General features: G+C 48.0%; 1 protein-coding gene across 1 annotated transcript in view; it reads right to left on the bottom strand.

Moving 5' to 3' along the window:
- Nucleotides 1-19525, bottom strand: part of PDGFB (platelet derived growth factor subunit B) — a 42007-nt gene that overhangs the window by 4009 nt on the left and 18473 nt on the right. Inside the window, exons 2-6 of the mRNA XM_078683494.1 lie at nt 14914-15010; nt 12752-12823; nt 11317-11510; nt 2855-2999; nt 241-413 (exon numbers count right to left, since the gene is read on the bottom strand). Of these exons, the coding sequence (XP_078539620.1) occupies nt 256-413; nt 2855-2999; nt 11317-11510; nt 12752-12823; nt 14914-15010 (666 nt within the window). The 3' untranslated portion in view covers nt 241-255. The remainder of the gene's footprint in view (nt 1-240; nt 414-2854; nt 3000-11316; nt 11511-12751; nt 12824-14913; nt 15011-19525) is intronic.

The following is a 19525-nucleotide window of genomic DNA, read 5'->3' as shown; positions in this document are numbered from 1 at the left end:
TCAAAATATCAAACATACCCCTATTAAAATAAAACATGACACAAACAGACAAAAACACTCCAGAATTAAACATAACATAAACAAGATCACCCTATAAAGTCAGACATAAAACTAACAGAAACAAATGAACCACTTAAAGCATGACACAAACTGTTCCATGGGGTGGCTGAATATGGACGCCACTTGTGATGTCCTGTTGGCCATATTCAACCATCCAACCAGGCACACAACATTACTTACATGGTGCAACCCCCTCTAGGGGGCATACAACTCCTTCAGCGTCTTAGGCGCCTGCATGTGTTTGAATTTCCGGTGCTTGCGCTTGGCGGGTCGTGGGCGTGTCCGTTCCCGTGAGTCCACAGGAGGTGGGGCCGTGGTCCGTGGCCTGAGGGTGGTGGCAACTGGTGGCTCACCTGCAGAAAGAAAACAAGAAGGAGGAGGTGAAGTTTGGGTGATAATATGCGAGACCTTGGATTTAATAGGATGAAATACTAGTGATAGTTCCGAAACAGTGCTTAATTTGAGCCAGTGGTTGCAGGTGGGGCCCACTTAGGACTCGCACATATTTTTCCTCATCAGGCTTTGACACATTACAAGAGACCGAAAAATACATAAGGGGAAAAGAAGAAGAAATACGGAAAGATTGTGTCAAATGGAGAAAAACACACAAGGGGAAAAGAGGAAGAAAGAGTAAAACGGAAAGATAGCGTCAAAAGAGAGAAAGCAGGAACCCTACAAGAGTGAGATAAATGGGTGGGGGATTCCTTGTGAGGGATAAAAAAGACGGGGTAGTATTAGGCACCCCTGCCATTCGGTAGTGCCTGCCAAGGGACCCTAAACAAAGCTTTTTCCTTGTCACTTATTTTTTTACAAATTAAGGACTGCACTCAAATAGCCACATTCATACCCCTTCGGCCTAAAAATGACCAGTTTTCTATCTTTACCTTGCAAGTGTACACAGTTACTCAGCTACCCACAAATAGAGACCTGTAACATAGCCAGTGTGTCATGAGCCCTAGTGCAAGGAAGGAACGTGGTCCCCTGGCTGCTGTTTGAATTTTAAAAAACAACAATAAGCAGGGTTCAGTGAACCCTTCAGGGTCTGGACCCTGGTGCCACTGCACTTGTTGCACAAAAAGGAGGCTACTCCCCTGAATATCAACAGAGATAACTCGCACCTTCATGAAAATACACACACATCTCACTGACCTATACAAAAGTATGACAAATTTCTCTCCCAATGCATACAATTACGACACACTACCTTGGAAACCAAGATTGTTGAGGCCGTTGTGACACTCTCACTAGAATGCATATATATAACTACCTACGATCTCCTCAAATGTAGCTTCACCGTCTCTAATCTCCCTGGAAATGAAAGTAATGATCGTAAATCAAATTTAAAAAGTCATCTGATCACACCTGAAAAAATATTAAATTACAGTTTTGAGTAGTCAAATTACAGCGCACCTGCCCCTGGGGCACCTGCACTCACCGAGCCCACTGTAGGAAAAAGAGGGGAGGTTTTATTTGGTAGACACTGGAGCCCTACCCTTATGGTGCTGGTGAGGAGTTGCATTGCACTCATGGGAAACTGAGTGATGTTCTCACCATGGGGGTGGAACCAGCGCGAGTAGCGTGGGTTGCCAGCACCCGGGGCAAGGCAAGTATCCATCCATTTTTCTTTTTTACATTTTGCACCCATAAGAATGTTGCACCTGGGGCAAGCGGCCCACGCTACACCACTGCCCGTGGATCCCAGACCCACTTTCAAGTAACACCTTAGGGTTGGAGCAGCACCCCCAGAAACAATCATGCTGGAGTTCAGAAGGTGAATGAGCAATAAAGAGGCTCTTAAATTTGGTATCCGGTGACATTTGTTGCAGACAAAGGTCAAATATCAGGCTGTATCTTCTGACAAACTGCTGCTTATTCAGAAACTGGAGTGCACTTTTATTTCTCTGACTGCAAAGTGACAGGATTTTTGATACAGTGATCTAGGTGACAATCCTGCTGGGGTACAGGAAACGGAAAGGAAAGGCTGTGGTGGATCAGTTTTTTTTCTAACACACAACAACATTCAAATGTCGGAAAATTAACTATACACATTTCAAATTATATCAGAAATTAGGAAAGCACAAATGAAGCACTTTTTTTTGTAATTCTGAAGTGTGATGGAAACAAACATTTTAATAGGATCAAAAGAAATCAAGACACTTTACTTGGTGATGCTCAAGTGATATATATTCACCGAAACCCGATTTCCACACACTGGTCTTCAACTCAAAATATCTCAAGGGCTGGACTGACTGTCCGACTGTCTGGCCCAAGCCCTACAGGCCTTTCAGAGACACAACCACAGGAGGAATCAATCTCCTGATTTGTGGATGGTCGATTACCCACAATGCACTACCTTATAGACTGGTGAGATGCTCAAATTTTTCAGAAGATTGCAGCATTCACAAGGCTCCCTCCTCATTCCCTATCTTTGTTGCTGCCTCAGTGCTTTGAGACAACCATTGGGTGGCATAACACTATGTACAACAGTGTTTCGACAGACAGACAGACAGACAGACAGACAGACAGACAGACAGACAGACAGACAGATAGATAGATAGATAGATAGATAGATAGATAGATAGATAGATAGATAGATAGATAGATAGATCGATAGATAGATAGATAAGTCAATCTATGGGTTAATGCAGAGATTTTCTGTAACATGAGGCTCAGTTTAAAATCTTATTCAGCATTTTGAAGTCTACACGAGTGCAGTACATAGAATTGGAATGATTTAACTGCTATTCTGAAAGCGCCTGGAGGCAGTTCAGTTTGCAAAACATTCTCCCCTTACCTGGCGGCTCAGGTGTGCCAAGGAGGCGGGCATGGCGCTGGGTCCCCGCCACAGGCTGGCAGTGGCACTGCAGGTGGTCCTCCAGGGCCACCAGGACCTTGTGGAAAACCGGCTTCTTCCTAGGCGACACTTCAATCTTGTTCACCTGAGGTGGGGGCGAGAGAGGAATGTGAGGTAGAATAGTTCCATTATTGTTGATTCACCTCCACCGCCAACCTGCTCTTCCTCCTCTGCTAGGGGCTATCCCTTGCATCCGCCCCCCCCCCCCAACCCAGTTCCTGCGCACAAACACTGCCTTGTGCCTCACTCTCAGATCAAGATTCCCCACCCTGGAGGGGTTACACCAAAATAGAGCTTTTCTGCACCTTATTGGTTGGTTATAGGACTTTGAAGTCTCTATTATCTTTCTCACCTTTCCTCAAAAGTGTACAATTCCATGTCTAGGGTTAGTCCAGGAGGGCGGGATCCAGGCCAGGTTTTTAGGATATCAAGGAGATAAATCCAGAATTAACCTAAATGGCATTCGTTTACATAGCCAGTGTCTATCATGAAACATTTACATTGAGCACCGTAGTTCCAATCCTTGCCTCCTCCTAGGAGGTGATTCTGGGATTGCCGTATATAAAAGCAGATAATTTTGTGGAGTTCTGTATTACCCTGAAGCAAAATTACCACCCCGTTCTAAGCTAATGAGGTTTGAATGAGGCATAACATACAGTATTGGAGTTTGCACACCTTCTTCTCCTTGAGTTTTGCCGCTTCCCAGGAATTTAGTGAAATCTTCCTGGGGAAAATTATCATAAGGGTTTTTGAAACATTTTCAATAAATATTTTAACACGAAATGGCTTCTAATTTGAAGGAAATTACCAAATGATTTCCATTTCGTAATGCATTATGTAAAATAAGGGGGAAAAAGGTTCTGTTAAAACCAAATTTACAAATAAAATTGAAAAGAAATGTAAAAAGATTAGTCAGAGTGCAGAAAAGAGGATAATCCCACTCATCGAGAGTTGCAGATTTAGGAAATGTTATGTGTTTTTGAGGTGCAGATAGGGTAGAACATTTCTAAGGCAAATGTAGGGCATTTAGTCAAAGATTTTTTTTTCTTTATTAAAGAAATCTGTTTTGGAGAAAGAAAGTCATTTATGTGAAAACACATCTAAATTAACAAAAGAAAACAAGCATTGGTAAAGCCAATTGGTTGCAACTTTGTTACTGGGCACAAAACAGTGGCTTTGCCAGTGTTTGTTAATTTTTGTTTCTAACTGGTGACCACCATGTGGGCGTTTCTGGAAAACAAAAGAAAAAAAAACAGTGGCAAAGTCCATATGTTGGCACCTGGTAAAAAGGACAAGACCTATCGACTTTACAAATGTTTTTTGATTTACCGTTTTAAAATGTCTGTCCGCCATTTTGGAACAGCGCATTAAAAAGGCTGCTGGTGTGTCCTGAGTTAGATACATGCATGTGCACACACAGTGGTTTGCCACCATTCCAAGATGGCCCATGTATGCGCGTGTACATATGTGTTGTGATGCACAGGTAAGAATTTTGCCTTTTTTTTATTTCAAAAGACTTTATTAGAAAATGTTTATGTATACAGTACAGAGACAGTGAAAGCAATACTGGTCTCGTTATAATGCCTTTGCGGTTACAGTTGGCTTACATTAGATATGATGGGACATTTATATGTTAGGTAGGCATTCACGACCCATGGCGTTTGCTGACGTTGATGATCTTGTGTATTACCTTCGAGGGAAGGCTTTAAAAGGAGAATGGGAAACGAAAATAGAAAATGAAAGAAAAGAAAAGAAAGGAAGGGTAGCGCGTTAGTTAACAGCCATACTTCCAAAGTTTGCGATGGGAGGCGGCTGGGTGCAGGATACCGAGATGTGTGGGCTGCCTAAGGTGGTTGGTGAGAGCCCAGGTAGGTGTCCAAGGAGTGCCACATCTCGCCCTTTGAGCGCAAGTTGGGTGAGTGTTTTAGTGTTATGTTGTCTGCCCCTCTTAGGAAAGTAATCCAGTTGAACCAACTTTTGAAGGTTGCTTTCCCTGTGTCTTTCCAATTAATAAACTGGTCCAACATGGGGAATGGCCATTTCAGAACTCAAAATTAACAAAACAAATGTGCATGAGCTCTAAAATGAAGAAGCGAGTGAGCCAGTAGCAAAGCCCTCACAGAATAAAACAAGCATTGGAAATGCAATAGGTCTCGCATTAGAAAAGTTGGAGCTATTGGTCTTGTAAATGACAAATATTTTATTTATGTGTTGGTTTTTAAAATAGCTAAATGGATAGCTTTGTCATTTACAATGCCAATAGTTATAACTTTCGCAAATGTGACACCTATAGCATTTGGAATGCAACATGTTTTGTATTTACGTGACTTAGATGACAGCTCTGGTCGTTAGGCCACATCTCTAGAGAGCACGAGAGTGCAGCAGGGGAGAGAAGCACAGAGAGGGAGCAGAGAGTGCAGCAAGGAAGAGAAGCACGGAGAGGGAGCCCAAGAGTGAAGCAAGGGTGAGATGCACGGACAGGGAGCCTGAGAGTGCAGCAGGGGACAGAAGCATGGAGAGGGAGACAGAGTGTATCAGGGGCGAGAAGTACGGACAGGGAGCCCAAGAGCGAAGCAAGAGAGAGAAGAAGGAGAGGGAGTCTGATATTATAGAAAGGGAGAGGGAATCTGAGATTATAGAAAGTGAGAGAGTTGAGTATAGAAAGGGAGAAGATAAGTTTGGGAGAGAGGCATGAGAGGTGGAAGGCAGAGCAATGGAGATAGACCTGGGAAAGGAGTAACCATGGGGGAGATGAAGATGAGAACAACAGGGAAAAACTAGTGGTGTTGACTAATGCCGAAATGGTATAAATTATGCTGTGTTAGTGCTCATTGACAATTGTGTGTACCTTGAGGAGAGATGGGAGAGGGGAGGGGAGAGAGAGGAGAGAGAGGAGAGTTGTGAGAGGGGAGAGTGGTGAGAGGGTGGAGAGTGGTGAGAGGGAGGAGAGTGGTGAGAGGGAGGGTAGAGTGGGGATAGAGGGGGAGGTGAAAGTGATGGGAGAGTGAGGAGTGAGGGGAAAAAGAGTAGGGAGGGGAGAGTGATGGTGAGAGGGGAGAGTGGTGAGAGTGCATACTGGTGAGGTGGGATGAGAGAAGATAGTTGTTATAGGGGAGATTGGTGAGGGGAGAGTGGTGAGAGGGCAGAGTGGTGAGAGGGGAGAGAGGGCAGAGTGGTGAGAGGGCAGAGTGGTGAGGAGAGGGGAGCGTGGTGAGGAGAGGGGAGAGTGGTGGTGAGAGGGGAGAGTGGTGGTGAGAGGGGAGAGTGGTGGTGAGAGGGGAGAGTGGTGGTGAGAGGGGAGAGTGGAGACAGGAAGGGGAGCTGAAAGAAGATGCAAAGTAGAAAACAAAATGAAGAAAAGAGAAAAGTAATGACAGTGGCAAGCGTGAGACACTGGGTGAGCAGAGCAGAGGAAGAGAGGGGGGAAACATAAAGGTGGATAAGGGTGGAGATCAATACTGTCGGTTTAAATGAGATGAAAAAGGGTAACCAGGCAGAAAAGCGATAAGAGTGAGGTTGTGATGGAGACAATAAGGTAGAGGAAGGGGGAACGGGCATAAAGGACATAAGGAAAATGAGAAAGGTGTTGACGATGAATTGAAAAGAACAGAGGAGAGGAGAGGGCGGCATAGGTAGAAGATACGAGGGAGTGAAGCGAATTGGATGTACAAAGAGAGAAGCTGGAGGAGAGGGGAGGAGGAGGGAAATTGAGTAGGTGGGTACGAGCTGTGAGAAGACGTAGGTAGGCGAAGAGAAGAAGATGGGCTGATCATGGATTTATTATACAAGGAGGCATAGCATAATATGAAGGGGAGAGCAGGCAACAATGAAAGAGAGGAAGGGAGATGTGTAGTGATCGCATAATGGCTGCTATGAAAAGGGTACCTGGGAAGAAATAAACCAGAGTGAATGGATCAGGAAGGGAGAGGATGAGAGCCAGGGGGAGGGACATTGGTGTAGCTTCCATTGGTGCAGCAGGTGCAGTGGCACCGGAGCCCAGAAGCAATAACGGTCCAGTAGACCATCATTATTGCTGCACTTCGCAGTTCATACTGCGACCAGGGTCCCGTTTTCTTTCTTGCACGAGGGCACATGACACACCTGCTACGCCACTGTGGAGAGGAAGAGAGGATGGCTGGTAGAATGGCGGGAGAAGGCTTGGTGTAGCACTGTAGAAGCGAGCGGATGTGTGGCTGGCGCGAGACGGAGGCACGGCGCACAGGATGAACGAGAGGGCAGGTTATGCGTGGGGGAGGCTTTGGAGCAGTAGTGTGGGAGAACAGCGGGGGTGGGTAGGTGGGTGTGCGGGAATATCGAGTGCGTGTGTATGTGTGCCTGTGGAGGAGGGGATAGCGGTGATGGAATTCAGTGTGTGTGCGTGCCTGCTTGCGCACACACACCTACGGACCCGTGCGCCACAAAGAAGAGTTGGAGACCGAGACAAGAAATGCTGAGAAGTGCCAGAAGGGGGCAGGTCCAAAGTCTACGACGAGGACAGACATGGCGGAGGCCGGCTCCCCCCTCAGTAGATGAGGCCAGGACTCGGAAATAAAGAAACACCTCGGTCTATGTGCGCCTTCTTCCTTCCGCAGAGCGCAGCACTGCAAGACAAATATGTACCGAGAACGGGGAGACTAGATGCCTCTAAGCACCTATTGCAATCAACAAAGATGATCCAGCCATCACCGTAGCCAGAAGAACAACCACATGTCCGGCGACAGCAGCGGCCTGGATGGCAAAGTGGTGCCACACAAGCTGGGACATTAAACGACCCCACCAAGCCACAGTCTTGCCAGACTAAAAATACAGACCTCAATTTTCATAGTAGAGATGAGTGAACACCGTACATATCAGATACAGCCATCACAAAGCCAGACATCTGTACACTGGGCCAAAGAAAGCAGGAGTAAAACAACAATAACAAAGAATCTGCGCGCAGTCAATCAAGTAATTACACAACATCAACACAAACCATGTCTGTAGACAGGAGGGTCAACCAGAACCCGGCCTCAAATCTAAGGCGCTCTGAGCAACTAACGATAATTCCTGGCAATGACGTATGCCCCGGATGGACTGAGTGGCTCTATGACTTTGATGACTTCAACAAAACAACACAAGAAACAGGTGAGACCCTGAAATGAGCAATGCTAAAAAAAATCTTGTAAAAGATACCTGCAGGATGAGCAAAAAAACTTTCACCAGACCATCACGTACCAGAAAATAAGAGGTGCTAAACACAAATTCTTAACAAAGAAGAAAGTGGACTACGACTACTATAAATTCAATCTAGCCTCCTAAAAAAAGATGAAACAGTAGGCAAAACCATCACGAGAGATCGCCATTTTGTCTGGCATTGTTAATTCAGCAAGGTCTCAGATGAGGATGCAGTTCGGTCATGGAACATTGAAGAATGCATCGCTGCCAGTATGAGTGTCTTTGGCGTCGTCCACTGAGAAAAAAAGCTGCAAGTTTGAAAAGATTAAAACGTGACAGCTACATGATCAAGGTGAAGCTCAAGCAAATAAATAGTAGGAATAAAAAAATCGCAAACCGGCATTTTGGCTACCGGGCAGGGGAGGGGGCCGAGCGGGGAGAGGGACCTTATCACGATGAGGGAAGGCAGAGAAGGGGAGGGGGGGAGGAGAAATGCGACACGGCGGGCAGGGGAGGGGGCCGAGCAGGGAGAGCGGCGATGAGGGTGTTAAGCAGCAGGGGCCTTTGAAGTGAAGCTAAGCTTCACTTCAAAGGTGTGGGAGGAGTGCTGCTGGGGAACAGATGGCGATTTGATGATGTGCACGCGCATTTTAGGTCAATGCGCTTGCGCATTGACCTAAAAGCGCACGGGCACAGCACCAAATCGCCACAGTTAGTTAAACTTTGTTTAAAGCCCTATAGTCTCGCTTCTCTCAATGCGCATGCGCATTGATAGGTCACGAGACCTAAAAAGCCCAAAAAAGAAGGGCAATGGTGGAAGCGGAGAAGCGGAAAGTGGAGTGGTTACGGGAGGACACTAGAGCAACAAATGGGTAAAGGAATGACCCAACAGCAGTGTGCAGTTGGCAAACACTCAGAGAAAAACTTATAAATAAAGCAAATAATGTCAATGCAGGGAGGGGTAGGTGGTACCGTGGAGGAATAATTGGCAAAGCAAGCAGTCCAGCAACAGTGTACCGCAACCACACCCTCGCACATGTAATTGAGAATAAAAAATAATTTCTAAAGTAATGATGAAGTGATGGAGGGCTGAGGGAGCAATAGACGAGCGACAGTGGCTGGGACAGTGGGAGGCGAGGCTGTGAGGAGGCTGCAACACACAAGGGAGACAGCAAGAAAACACATGCAGTACCTTGGAGTGCTGAAACAAAAAGAAATATAAAGTAACTACACGATGCCAAGTGTGGAACGATAAAGGTCATCCAACTCAAGGGATGGTAAGCAAACTATGCTCTAGGGGAGGAACAAACAGAAGCAGAGGAAGGGAAGCCATGACTAAGAAGCAAGAAATGAGACTTGGCAAAAAAAGCGGACCATGCCAAAAGCCAATGGGCTTACCAAGCCCACTCTATGTATTGGCCATGTACACATTAGGTCTAACGCTGTCTGTGGGCAAAACCATAAAATATGCTCATGTTTAGGACATATTTGGTGGGTGGGGGCGAGCGGTTATTTTGTGGGAGAAAACAACTTTTTAAAACCCTTTTTCAGAACAAGAGACAAATGAAGGGCTTTATCGCTGTTATATAAGCAAAACAATGTATACATTTATTTTGTGGCAGGGATTAAATATTGGGCAATTTTCTTTTTTTTCAATGAGGGGGTAGTACTGTCAACATATGTAGGGAGATAATTAAAAAATAGAGTACAAATTCTTCACATGGACATTTTAACTGATAACACGTGTAATCCATATTCACGGATTCTGTATTTTTGTAGTAAATGCTCTTGATTTCTTGATGCTAAATACAGAGTCGATGTTTTTGTAGTCAGTGGTTTTTGGGTGGATGGTTTTGCAACTTGATATTTTGAGCCGATGGTGACATAGGGCAGATGCTGCGTCATCGGCATTTCTCTGTCCCCTGGGGTAATGTTTGAACCCTTTGTTTCCCTCCCTGAGGGGAGAAGAGTGGATAGAGCTGTTCAAGGCACGTGCCACACCATGCCCGGAGGCACGCACAGGATGTCCTATCTACAGTAACACTCCCATACATTTAAAGTGTTTTCCCATGAAATTCCTCGAGGCTCATAATCTCCAAAGGAATGTCACTGTCTGAGAAAGGCAGACCTCTAATGTATCCTTTGCCCTTTGACCTCCCCTTGCACGCTCCAACCCCCAGGACCGATGGCGCGTGTCATCACTCCCCCCTCCCCGCCATTTGATCTCTCTACGTCCCTCCCCATGTGATATTTCCTGATTAGAACACATATTCCTCTGACATTTGTTTCCACCAAAACACCCCAGCTCTCCCGCCCCTTCTCCCATGCTGGGGCTTTTCCGTGCAAATTTCCGTACCCTTTGTTCTCTAATCTGTTCCGGACTGTCCCATATTGTGTTTTTTTTATTTTTTGTATTTAAACTTCACTTGTCTGTTTGTGGCTGCGCCTTGGAGCAGACGACAAATGCAGCTTTCCTGGGATAGCTCAGTGGACTGATGCACCAGCTGCTGCTGCGTGTGATCTGCAGCTCACAGGTTTCCGAACCTTTAAATTCATGTACCTGTTTATGGCACATGTTTGTGATTTTCAAGCCACAGGGTTGAAGGCCTGTTTAAGGGCCTAGTGGGTTAGTGCATCCGCTGGAGCGACACCTGTAACCCACATGTCTGCACCAATCCCAGTGAGATAGTGCACTGGGTTAATGCACCTGCTGCATTCAGCTGAGATCTGTGTGTAACATGCAAGTCACCGTTTCCAACTCCAGTAAGATAACTCAGTGAGTTGAGGCTCTTAATGAAGAGGTTTGTGTAGGGTAGGTCTTAGTTTTCGAATACAGTAAAATAGTCTATGAGCTTAATGCCCCCTTCTTTGTTTGTAATCTTCATGTACCTTGTTTCAATCCAATAGAACAGCTGAGTGGGTTAACGCACCTCCTGGAGAGAAACATGTGCCCCACAAGTCAGTTCAACCCCCAGTAATATAGCTCAGAGGGTTAATGCCTGAGCTGTAGGGAAACCCCAGTGGACTAATATTCACTGTGCTGGGAGCGTAAATATAACCTGGAGGTTACAGGTTACAGTCCCATAAAAACCAGCAGCAGTGCTCTGTGCACCTAAAAATCAGGTCTAATCCCAGTGGGATAGCTCAGTGGGTTAACATGCATACTGTTGACAGTTTTAACTTGCAGCCATACAATTATTAGCAAATAACTGCTCCATAAATGATCATAATGAAGTACACACACATACCTGTACATGCCGGAGCTGCACAAGTGAGGCCGCGCAGTGCATGGTCTTGGTGTTGCAGCAGCCAGAGCATCGCTGCACCTCCACACAGGGGGGCCACACCAGGAAATTGGCATTAGTGGGGTCCACGAGGCTCCTGGAGATCTGGAAGACCTCTGTGCGGGGCTTGCACTCGGCTATCACTGCTGCCTCCACCTCTGGAAGGGGAAAAAGAGAGTGTCAACATCTGGAGAACTCTAGAAAAGTGTGCCCACCTAGCAAGTAACACGAGTTGGAATAGCAAGCAGGGCCTACCTACCATTGGTGCAGTAGGTGCAGTGGCACCGGGCCCAGAACCCAGAGGAGCCCATTGCTTCCTGATAATTGCTGTATTTTACTACCTCAAAAGCAGCCAAAGGGGCAATTTTCCTTGCTTGCTCCAGAGTCCAAGGCATGCAAGCTCTGCTACTGATAGCAAGATGGTGCAGCGGGTTGTGTTTAAGGGGGAAACAACCTTTACAACACAACTTTTACAACGCACTACCATTACAACAAAACTTTTACAACGCAACATCCATTACATCGCATGCCATTACAACGCATGACACAACGCATACCACTACAACGCATGTCATTACAATGCATACCATTACAACGCATAACATTACAACACATAGTACCCTTACACTTTCCAACACATACCCTACTGTTGCACCCCCTGGAGTTAGAATAGTAATTTGTACCCCTACACTATCCAATACTTACCATACATGCAATGTAATGTTATGCGTTGTAATGTTATGCGTTGTAAAGGTAGTATGCATTGTAGTGGAATGCGTTGTAAAGGTAGTTTTTAAAAATGTGTTGTAATGGCATGCTTTGTAATGGAAAGCGTTGTAATGGATGTTGCGTTGTAAAAAATGCGTTGTAAAGGTATGCATTGTAAAAATATGCGTTGTAACTTCATACATCCGTTTAAGTTGCAGTGGCAGAGCTGTGTGAGGAATAGTGGGGAGGCCGGATCTAAGATGCACTGGTAGACTTGTTTTTGGTTTTAGTACTGAAATAGTTGAGGGTGGTGCATCTTATGTCTGAGGCTGTGATTAATTTGTATGAAAATGGTTAGTAGTTGTGTTATTATCATTGGCTGCATGGAAGGGCAATGTGTGGTGCAAGCTGCAGTGGCCTCCTGACAAGAGCCCTGGCACCTATTTCTTTTTTTTTTACAAATTAAGCACTGAATCAAAAGGGGCATTTTCCAAGGCTGCAACAGGCCCAATGGCCTCCTTGCGAGGCTACTGGCTGGAATAAGGAGGATGTTGCGGGTCATGTGAGGATTGGGGTCTACTGGCAGATCTATGTGTGAGTTGCACTCCTAGAAGAGCATGGGGTGTTGCAAACCAGGGATGAGATGCACTGGCAGCGATGCTTGTAGTACTAGTACTGAAAGATTACATACCTAAGCTGCGTCTGGATCTTGACATACTGGAGTTGTTTTTTGTTCTGTTCCTCCAGGAATAATCTTCTTCTTCTGTAAGAGACAAAATGCATTTTACAGTTTTGGATCTTTTAGAAAAACACCAGCAGAGCTTTCCAAGTACAAAAAAACACATACTAAGGCGGGGACAAGCTGGGGCTGTGGAAGGGTGTTAAAGTAACTGAAAGGACTTTTACGTGCAAGGGTGGGTGGGGGCTGTTGAGAGGCTCTTGTGAAAGGAATTCCTTTCACAGAGAAGGACAGGTTGGGATTGTTCAACCCACTGCTTTAAATTGAAATATAGAAGTGCAGGTATTCACTCTTTGCAGTGCTTGTTTGCTCTTGAGAAGTGCAGGCAAACTCCCTTTCATGTTAAAGAAGGGCAGGAACTGGGGGCCTCATTTATGGCATTTTGGCATAGGGCGCTGCCCTACGCCAATGCGAAAGGGCCGAAATGCACTGTATTTAAGCAGCCTAGTGCCAACGTAGGCACCCTTGCACCATAGTACAAGAGTGCCTCTGTTGCAGACAGCATTTTTTTGTGTGCAGGAAGGGGCACCTTCCTTCACAAAAACAATACTTTTCATGTGTGCTGCAGAGGCCTACGAAATTGACGCTTCCCCAGGTTTACATCACTTTGTAAATCTGTGGCAGCATCAGACTCCACGAGAATTGAGTGGAAAACCCCACTGTAACGCTCAGGGAACTCCTCTCGGGCGCAGAGTGAGGCTGTGCAGCCACGTGCACTGCGTTCCCTTACTCACGATTTATGAGGCCACTTAAAGCCACGCTGGGGCGCTTTGCGTGGCTTCATAAATCTTTATGAGAGCCCTGTGGAACGCATATACCACTCTATGAGGTGCAAAAGTGACGCAGGGCTCTCATAAATAAGCCTGGAAGTACCGGACAGTACCTGCCCATTTCGAGGACTTGTACAGTGATAGGCCCGGAAGGGTAGGCCGCGCGCGTGGAAGTGATCACACAGATGACATACATATAGAGGGTCGAGCTGGAGCTGTGGGTATGTGTTCAGGGACAGAAGTTCTGTGGTAGTGGATAGAATAGATGTTCTTTTAACATCAATGTGTTCCGTGGAGTGGGCCAGCCAGCCAGTGCATTTCAGCTCTTCCACGGTGCACGCCCCTCCTCCCCACCCGTACATTACGCCCCCCCCCTCCTGGCTTCTGAGAGGCTCCTGCCTTTCCCTCCCTGGGCCTCTCTGGCTCCCGTTCAAAGCATTCCTTGGCCCCCTCCCAGCCTCCACCCACACACCCTGGGGGGCAGCCAGGTGTGTGAGGGGTACATCCTGCACCCGCTCTTATCCGCGGGGTCTGCGGGAGCCCCCTGACTGACCCCCTCCACCCGCCGCCCTGCCACACACCGCGCTCTGCCTCACACAACTGGGGGTGTCTTTATACCCCCCCCCCCCAACACTTTAATCCATCCAGTCAACCCTGATTAACCGCCGGCCTCTTTCACACTCGGAGGGAGGGGGAGGTGTTGGATCTGGGAGGCTCCCTCCCCCACCCACAGTCAGCGCTCTCCTGTCACACCTGGAGGGTCCCCTGAGATGCCTCTCAGTCACCTCTGTGCCCAGCCCCTTTCGTAGGGGCTGGGCCAGGTCTGAAAAGTCTCCCTCCCAAGCATGCCCACACACACTCTAACAGTCCCTTCCTTGACTCGCTTATCCCAGGGTGATGGGGGGTTATGAAGAGCTCTCTCCTCGATCCACAGCCCATACCCTTCCCTCCTCGTGTATAAGTGAGGGAATAGAGACCTCCCACAATCCCTCCAGCCTTCACCCAGAGCTCCCCCTTTCATGGCTGTGAGTTGTGGGTTGTGGGTGGTCTACAACCCCACCGTCCCAGGTGAGCCAGCACTAGGGAGGCCCTCTCCCCCTCTCGGCCTTGGGCCCTTCTGTAGTCTGGGAGCTGAAGCCAAGCAATGGGTTTTCAACTCACTGTTGTATTGTACTTGCTTGTTTATTTTTACCAGGGACAACTGTCTTCTTCTTGGACTGCTTCTCCTCGTGTAAAGCGCTCTGATACCCATGGGTCTAGCGAGCGCTATCTAAAACCTTTCAAATAAATAAATAAATAAATAAACCCCTGGAAGGCGGAATGGGGGGCGGTGAGTGGATTTACCTACGGAGTCTATGCGCAGAAGGGTCCTGAGGTCTGCGAAGGACCGGACGGAGGCGGCGCTCAGCACGGAGAAGACCTCCTCTGGAACAGGGTCACTCTAAGGTAAAAGAAAGAACAAACATGGTTAGAAAGAACTGACACTTGTGAAAATAGTACTAGAAGTAAGGGTCTTCACTCTGAGCCCACCCTCACCTAATAGCTGTGGTCTCTCAGCTTCAAAAACCACGACTGGACCAGCCTGCTCTGGTGACCAGCAGCTCTGCGCTCCCTACCTTGAAAACCAGGAAAGAAGCAACCTGGCCCAGATGCTTGGAGCCACACCCCACCCCCACCCACCAGGAATGGAGCTACCTGCACCAGAGAGCTGTAGGACCGTACCCCAATACTTTCTTGCCTCTGCCTTCCTTAGTTGGTAAGAACCACCACTGCCAAGGCAAGGTACTTCGACCCGCCAATAGTTTGTGCGATCAAGCAATTGAAAGCATTTTTGTGGACAACCCCAAAGTGGTGGAATTCTCATAACAACACATACAATAGTTATTATTTGTATCATTTCTAAAAAAGCGTGTAATATGTGCTGACAGAACGGGTCTCCCTTATTGCTTGCACACCAGTAGTAATATGAAGCGGCCACAATCAACATGTACATGTGCGGGATAGAGTCAAATTGGCGGGAAGTTGCCTTCTTCAGATTGCGTTCACCCGGTTGTATTCCCCCGCGAGGGCAATGTCTTCCGGGGAATTAAGAAAGGTGCGATCTGACCAGGTGCATCTGTGCATGAGAGGCAGCCACGACGCCCTAGGGTCACCCATCGCTACCAAGGTCACCACAGACCTACCCCGTCACTGACGGGCAGATTCGGTGCCACCAGGAGCCGCACACTGGCCCAGCCCCGCCACCCTGGCCCAGTTGCCACGAATATCATTTACCACAGAGTCACGCGTCGTTCTAGGGTGGTGGGCGGGAAAAAGACGCCCCTCCACAAAACCATCAACTGCACTCGTGGCGCATGGCAGGAGTTATGTTATCGGGACTTTATAGAGTATTCGTTCACCCTAAGGCCTCTTGGCGCTAAGTCAGAGTAGGCGGTAGGGAATTTGGGAAATACCGGTGGCTCTGACAGGCCAGCAGGACCAGGTAAACGCCAGCTACATGTCAGGCTTGTCATCCATCTAAGGAATAGTAGCACAGCTGAGATAAATGTAGGGTGTTTTATCTTTTTGGGGGGGAGGGGCGATACAAGGTAATACAGTGATTCTGAAAACCCTGTAGTCCTGGGGCAGTCATTCACGTAGGCTCGATTTTTGTCTGTGGAATAGCGACACTGCTTATATACGGCGAAGAGAAATTCAATGTAGCAGAGCTTGCCGCGTGTCTGGTCGATGCCATGAAGGGCCACCATACTCATACACCCACATACTCATTCACAAGCCAAGTTGTGGCTGACTTACGACTCACTCTGCACATGCTGACATGCCTGTCGGAGGCAAATCTGACAGAGGAGCCAGTTTGGTGCCAGTCCAAGGCAGCTATGTGAAGGGTAGGGTTTCACGGGGCACCGATCCAGGGGGCACGGTGCCAGGCATTGTGCTCGGCAGGACTGGCCCTCTCCTGCGGTGAGGAGGTAACAGGAGGGCCACAGAAAGAAGGGGGGGTGTTAGCACAGGCCCCACAAAGAACTAAGTACTGCATTCCTGTGGGACCTCGCATCGCCTAGAGTTACACAGTCACATGTACACTCACAGGTACAGACAGCAGAGCTATCCCTCGGGGGGCACATATCCTAGGGGCCGAGACTGCAGAGCTACTCCTAATATATCACAGATCTGTCAGGCTCAACCAGCAGAGATACACCTGTATCACATTGCAAAGAGCTTCTATGCTCAATTCTCAGACAGCAGAGATATCCCTCAAGTTGTGCCGATCTTACACTTTAAGGTGTCAGGCAGCATAATTACTCTGCAGGGGAGGAAGGTCCCCAGGGCACAAGCCCCAGGCAGCAGAGCTATCCCTCCGGTTACACAGAGGCTACAGGCTCAGCCAGCAAGGCCGCTATTCAGATCATACAGATTTTACAGGCTGACATACAGACAGCTCTCCTCTGAACCCGGTGAAAATCTCTTTCAGGGCCAGACAGCAAAGCTATCCCTCAGGGTACAAAGAATACAAAAATGTAGGTATGTGTTTATTGGCACAAAACTATCTGGGGGTCAACAGAGCTCTATACATTGATGGGGAGAGGGGATGGTCTACGGTCGTGTATAGTCGTGGTGGGGGGGGGAGGGTGCTTAGCAGTGTAGAGCCAGGGTGATCGGTGAGGAGCTAGAAGCCCCTTAGCGTGATGGATATGGTGCACTTTGAGTTTGAAGGGACGTATTTTTTTCTACATACATACACCCTTTACATCATAGCCAGGGCACACATCGGGGGGTACACGTGAGTGGACGGCGTCCACCGTCCACCCACTTTTCATAGGAATGGAAGAAGTTGGCCCCACTAAAAAATGCTGAATTGATTCGTTCTGGTGTAGGTTTCAGACACGGGGACACTTTCAGCATGGCCTGTATGTCCTCTGCTTTCCTTCCATGCAGCAAGGTGCAGGCAGGGAGGGGGCTCTCTTATTTTAAATTCCAGCTGGGCCCAAAACAATGGCCGAAGTTAAGAGGCCATCTGGCCTCCTTTTGTTCCAGTGACCTGGCTGGGAGCTAACTGGAGCCTCACACCTAAAGGCAATGAAGGGGAAACAAAGGCACACAGCTTATCAATTCACAGATACTTAAGAGAGGTATGCTTTTGACTTTGTTTAGTCCCTGCATTTGAGAGAAATCCATGCACTGTGAGAATGTCAAATGTATAGATCTGCCCAGTACAAATAACAATTTAAATACTAATTTGTTTTATCTCTTTATAGCACAACTCATCCCAATTCAGCACTTTACATTACACGTAAACATTATACATTGACAATAAATCATGTGTGTAATGTACAGGATGTGTTAGGTAAGATAGTGCCGGTTACAAGGTGTAACAGTCACATGCCTTTCATAGCTAGCCTTGCTATATTAGAAGGATTACAATTTATGAACTGCAAGTAACAAAAGGATCTTTGTATTAAAAGCAGCAACCCATTTACCTAGATACACAAAATACAAATCTGGCATCTGCATGTTACACGATGTGCTTTGCAGGAAACACTTTAGCCCTTTATGCTACTTTGCAGGAAACACTTTAGCCCTTTATACAACTCTGACACAAATGTGTTAACCTCCAGAGTTATCTTGCAGTTATTATTATTCCCTGAGATTTGCCGGTACGCAAAGATTTCTGCAGCAGGTACCTTAACCCCATAAGATATTTTAAAATGCAGACTTTGCAACTAATTAAGCGGAACAGATTTACTGTTAAATTTCTCCTTGCAGTCAATTTCTTTGTGGCAGTTTTGAAAAATATAAATGTATAAGTTGAGGCCTAGGATTTGTGTCGGGGTTGCTTCACTTTTGGCACAACCCTGGTGCAAAATCTCACTTGTTAATACCAAGGGCGAGGCTAGACGAGCCCGCCTTTAGGGCCCGGCCCCCCGGCCCACACCGCGCCGCTATTGGTCTTAGGTCCCAGGAGGCTGCCCTATGGGCAGCCATCCTGGGAAGTACTTCCGGGTCAGGGGGCGGGTGACGCACGTCCGGTGGGGGCGTGGGGCAGAGGCCATGACCTATTTAGGTCTGGGTCACGGTCAACTCGGCCTCTTTCCCCGCCTGCGCCGGACCTGATCGCCCACTCCCTGTCCGTTAGTCAGCTAACTTTAATCTTAGTTTTAAAAAACTTAGGTGGCCCAGTAGCTTCCCCGCCCCATAGTCTCACCCTCGAAGAAGGACAAAGACGGAGTGCTGACGAACCTCGACGGGCGGCGGAGGAGAGAGCGCCGACCGGGTCGCCAGGTGAGGTGCCGGGGTTAGCTGAGGCTGGGGGCGGGCGCGGGTCCGGGACTGGTTTGTCGCGTCCTCCTTCTGCATCCTTGTGAGGTGTTAAGGGCAGAGAGCGTGGTGCGGGCCCGTGCTCGCCTGCAGCTGCCTAGAGACGGGCAGCAGAGCTCCGGCGCCGTTGCCTGGCGGCAGGGTAGGCGAAGGGCGAGGGAGAGGGGTTAGCGGGAACCGGAGGGGAGTTAGCGGTACGAAGAGATACCATGGCATCCAGGGGGCAGAGCCATAAGCGCAAGGGCAAAGACCCTGAGATTGCGCAGTTACTGGCCTTGCTCCTTCAAAAGTTTAACAGGGACGACGAGAGCAGTGAAGGAGAGACCGATGGGCCCAATTCCGACCCGGAGGGGGAGCCCCCGAACATTGCTGAGCGCCCACGCAGGCAGGGGGTCCCGCCCAAAGCAGCATTCCCTCCCCTGCCCAAGAAACCGAGGGCACAGAATCCTAGGGGCAAACGCGCACAGAAGAAGAAGGGGAGCGGTGGGGGCTCGGGGCCGCCCCCCCCTCCGAGGGTTCCTTTAGAACCGGTAGTAACGATTGCCCCCCCATTGGCGCCGCTTGCACCAGTAGCTCCTCTTCCTGCGCCCCAGGCGCCAGTAACTCCGTTGGCGGCGCCTCTAGCTCCAGTAATTCCTGT

Source organism: Lissotriton helveticus, chromosome 1_1 (assembly GCF_964261635.1).
Source record: "Lissotriton helveticus chromosome 1_1, aLisHel1.1, whole genome shotgun sequence".
NCBI classification, from domain to species: domain Eukaryota; kingdom Metazoa; phylum Chordata; class Amphibia; order Caudata; family Salamandridae; genus Lissotriton; species Lissotriton helveticus.
This window is presented reverse-complemented; position numbering and strand designations above follow the sequence as displayed.